This window comes from Marmota flaviventris, chromosome 1 (assembly GCF_047511675.1).
Source record: "Marmota flaviventris isolate mMarFla1 chromosome 1, mMarFla1.hap1, whole genome shotgun sequence".
NCBI classification, from domain to species: domain Eukaryota; kingdom Metazoa; phylum Chordata; class Mammalia; order Rodentia; family Sciuridae; genus Marmota; species Marmota flaviventris.
The window spans coordinates 11,657,847-11,661,773 of record NC_092498.1 but is presented as its reverse complement, the minus strand read 5'-3'; the positions used below and the strand labels follow the sequence as shown (position 1 = coordinate 11,661,773).

General features: G+C 40.3%; 1 protein-coding gene across 1 annotated transcript; it reads left to right on the top strand.

Moving 5' to 3' along the window:
* The first annotated feature begins 2,286 nt into the window (after positions 1-2,286).
* On the top strand, positions 2,287-3,219 carry LOC114084316 (olfactory receptor 2A14-like). The gene has a single exon (XM_027925436.2). It carries the CDS (start codon positions 2,287-2,289, stop codon positions 3,217-3,219), a length of 933 nt encoding a protein of 310 aa, XP_027781237.2.
* Positions 3,220-3,927: the final 708 nt, after the last annotated feature.

The following is a 3,927-nucleotide window of genomic DNA, read 5'->3' as shown; positions in this document are numbered from 1 at the left end:
AATTTAATATTTTGTTTATAGTCTAAGGAAATAAATATGAATACAGGTCAAAACTAATACTTATTTCAGTGATAATAAAAATAAGAGAAATAGGAACAAAAAATTCCAAAAGGGAGAAATAAATAAATCATTATATAATAGAATATCATACTTTTTAAAAAATAGTATGAAACATGATTTTAATGCAAGAAAAATTTTATTTCATTAAGTGAAAAATGTAGCTTAAAAATACTCTATATAATATAATACCATTTTATTATACAGAGTAGAGGTTCTTTTTTTCAGTAACAGAATTTCTTTCTTTTTTATTTATATATAAAAGCAGAATGCATTACAATTCTTATTACACATATAGAAGCACAACTTTTCACCTCTCTGGTTGCATACATACTATATTCACATCAAGTCGTGTCTTCATACATGTTCTTTGGGTAATAATGATCATCACATTCAACCATCATTAATTACCCCATGCCTCCTCCCTTCCCCTCCCACCCCTCTGCCCTATCTAGAGTTGGTCTATTCCTCCCATGCTCCCTCTCCCTACCCCACTAGGAATCAGCCTCCTTATATCAAAGAAAACATTTGGCATTTGTTTTTTTGGAATTCGCTAACTTTACTTAGCATTATCTTCTCTAACTCCATCCATTTACCTGCAAATGAGGTTATAAAAGAAAAAAAAATATTGAATGTTTAAAATATTCTTTTGATTTGAAACACTACCATGATTTTAAAATAGAGATCTCAGGTTGTTTCTAGAAAAGATTGTGAAGAGAGTAGAGTGTAAAGAGTCAGCAAAGACTGGACAGACCTAGGGCTCTCCCAAGAAGGGCTTTCTGGAAAGAAGTGACAAGAGAGTCCAGCTGGCTCGGGGTCTGTCTGAACAGCAATAGGCTAATAGCATGGTAACAGGCAAAGAGAAGAAGTTGCAGGAGGAATCGATGGCAACCGGAGTTGCCCCAGCCGGGAAGATATTGAGGACAATATCTTGGCACTACACTAGTAAATGAGATAAGCTCTGAGATTTGGCACTACACTAAGTTATAACTGGGAAAAGAGAAAACAAACATGATGCAGTGATAGTGTGGCTATCATGTCACAGTGTAACCACTGGAAATGAAACTTGTCTTCCATGTGTCAGTGCTCTCCTTCAGGAGGACTTGGAGGGGTCATCTTGTTGACTGTAGTCCTGAGTCACATAGTGAAAAGGACACAGTCTAAGCAATAAATTCTTGGATGTCCTCATTGTTGTGGAACCATTGGAAAGTCTACACTTCACAAACTCAAAAGAGTATTCCCTTCACTAGGTGATATGATCCTATGGAACCACAGTAAGTCCAACGTTGACCAAACCATCATCATGTGGCATCTAACGGTACTTAAGATATATAATGAATCCTTTACACATGGCCAGAGAATTCTTTCACTTATGCCCAAATTTCAGGATCAAGTGCTGATGACGAAGTAAGTTAAAACTTTCAAAATAAAACCACAGACACTGGAGACAAGCAACAACAACAAAAAAGTACCAACAGGAGCTTCCAGAGAGCTGCTGAAAAGGAGGACTCCGGAAGTTGTCAAGAAACTACAAATCTGAGAAGTTATTTAGAAGGGACTTCAAATCTGAAGTTAGTGGGTAGAAAGCATGTTGAGAAGGTAAGTGGGGCAGTGGGCAGGTGTATGAACAGCAGAGGACACATGTGTCCCATCTCCTCACATCTTGACCCAGGAATGAAAGTACTCCTAGGGAAGCATTTTTTCAGAATCACCCCATTTCAAATGACATTAGTAATCATGACTCCCACTGTGAAAAGGAAACCAGAATATGTGAATTCTCTAAAACATCATATGTGTGCATGTGAGTGTATGTATCCACCTATATAGAGTATATGACAGTAGATCCTATACTATTTTAACCGTATTTCGTCATCTATACTAAGATTTGGGGCAGTGATGTGGCTTAGCAATGGAGCATTTGCCTAGCACGCATGAGCTCTGCGCTCATTCCACAGCACAGAAAAAAAAAAATTAGAGAAGAAGAAAAGGAAAGCAAATATTATTTTTTTCTTATTATTCCACTGATGCCATGTTTTTTTTTTCCTCTCTGATTTTTATGATCAAACCAAGTAATTTTCTGGAACATATCTGAAAATAAATAAGAGCGAATTCATCCTAAGTGATCCATTTCCAAACGCTCCCTCTGTGACATCCACTAACTACCTTGCATCTTTGCTCCACAGCTCTGACCAACTGTCCTGGTCCAGGTCTCCTCTCTGCTGGAAGAGCATGGGAGGCAACCAGACATGGATCACTCAGGTCACTCTGCTGGGATTCCAGGTGGATCCGGCACTGCAGTGTTTCCTCTGTGGACTTTTCTCTGTCTTCTACACCTTCACCCTGCTGGGGAATGGGATCATCCTTGGGATTATCTGTCTGGACCCCAGACTGCACACACCCATGTACTTCTTCCTCTCTCATCTGGCTGTACTTGACATGTCCTATGCTTCCAACAATGTCCCCAAGATGCTGGCAAACCTCGTGAACCAAAGAAGAACCATCTCCTTTGTTCCATGTCTCATGCAGACATTCCTGTACTTGGCTTTTGCTGCTACAGAGTGCCTGATTTTGGTAGCAATGTCTTATGATCGGTATGTGGCCATCTGTCACCCCCTACATTATGCTGTCATCATGAGCTGGAGAGTTTGCACCATCCTCGCTGCTGCTTCCTGGATGTTTAGCTCTCTACTGTCCCTGGTCCATCTAGTCCTCATCCTGAGGCTGCCCTTCTGTGGGCCTCACGAGGTCAACCACTTCTTCTGTGAGATCCTGTCTGTCCTCAAGCTGGCCTGTGCCGACACCAGGCTCAACCAACTCTGCATCTTTGCAGCCTGCGTGTTCATCCTGGTGGGGCCCCTGTGCTGGGTGCTGGTGTCCTACACGCGCATCCTGCTGGCCATCCTGAGGATCCAGTCAGGGGAGGGCCGCAGAAAGGCCTTCTCCACCTGCTCCTCCCACCTCTGTGTGGTGGGGCTCTTCTTTGGCAGCGCCATCATCATGTACATGGCCCCCCAGTCCCGCCACCCTGAGGAGCAGCAGAAGATCCTCTCCCTGTTCTACAGCCTTTTCAACCCCATGCTGAACCCCCTGATCTACAGCCTGAGGAACGCAGAGGTCAAGGGTGCCCTGCAGAGGGCGCTGAGGAAGGAGAGGCTGATCTGACAGTACCCATGTCAGATGGGGAGAGGACTTTGCTTCCTATGAAGTAATGGGAGTTGGCAACTTTTTTGCCCTTTGAATATGTGCTACCTTAAATGCAATGTTGTGGACTTATAAACGTACAAATTTATAAATGTATAAGATTGATAAGGATGATGTACTATAGAAGATCTTTGAAAAACAAATTGATGAATGCCTTAATGAATTTCAGTGTAAACTGATCTGTAGAAAAGAAATGAAAACAACAGATATGAAGTTTGAAAGGTTGATTAATATTAGGTCTTCAAAATTAATCATGGCTTGTCCAGGTCACCATAAAAACAAACAAAAACTGTAGCTACAGACCTTGTAAAATTTTCTTTCCAGTAAAATGTAGACAATACATTTAAATTTCTTTCTAAGCAATGATATTAGATATAAATTGCCAAGTTTTATAGAATGGTGAAAGAACTTAAACAGACTTATTATAAAAACAAGCATTTAATAAACCCATGAAGTGCTGTTCACCATCATTATTAATAAGAAAATGTAAATTAAACACCATGAGTTACTACTTAATATCCAGGAGAATGGCTGAAATTTTAATGGATTATCATCATTGGATGATTGGAAATCTAATGCCAACTATTTAAAAATAGTCAATAGTAGCAAAGTCTTCACTCAGTGGGTTCATGAGAGCACATTATATAACCTCTACATCAACCATTAGTG

Bases quoted from the DNA above. Each gene is read 5' to 3' on its own strand.
- LOC114084316 (XM_027925436.2), top strand. From the start codon at position 2,287: ATGGGAGGCAACCAGACATGGATCACTCAGGTCACTCTGCTGGGATTC.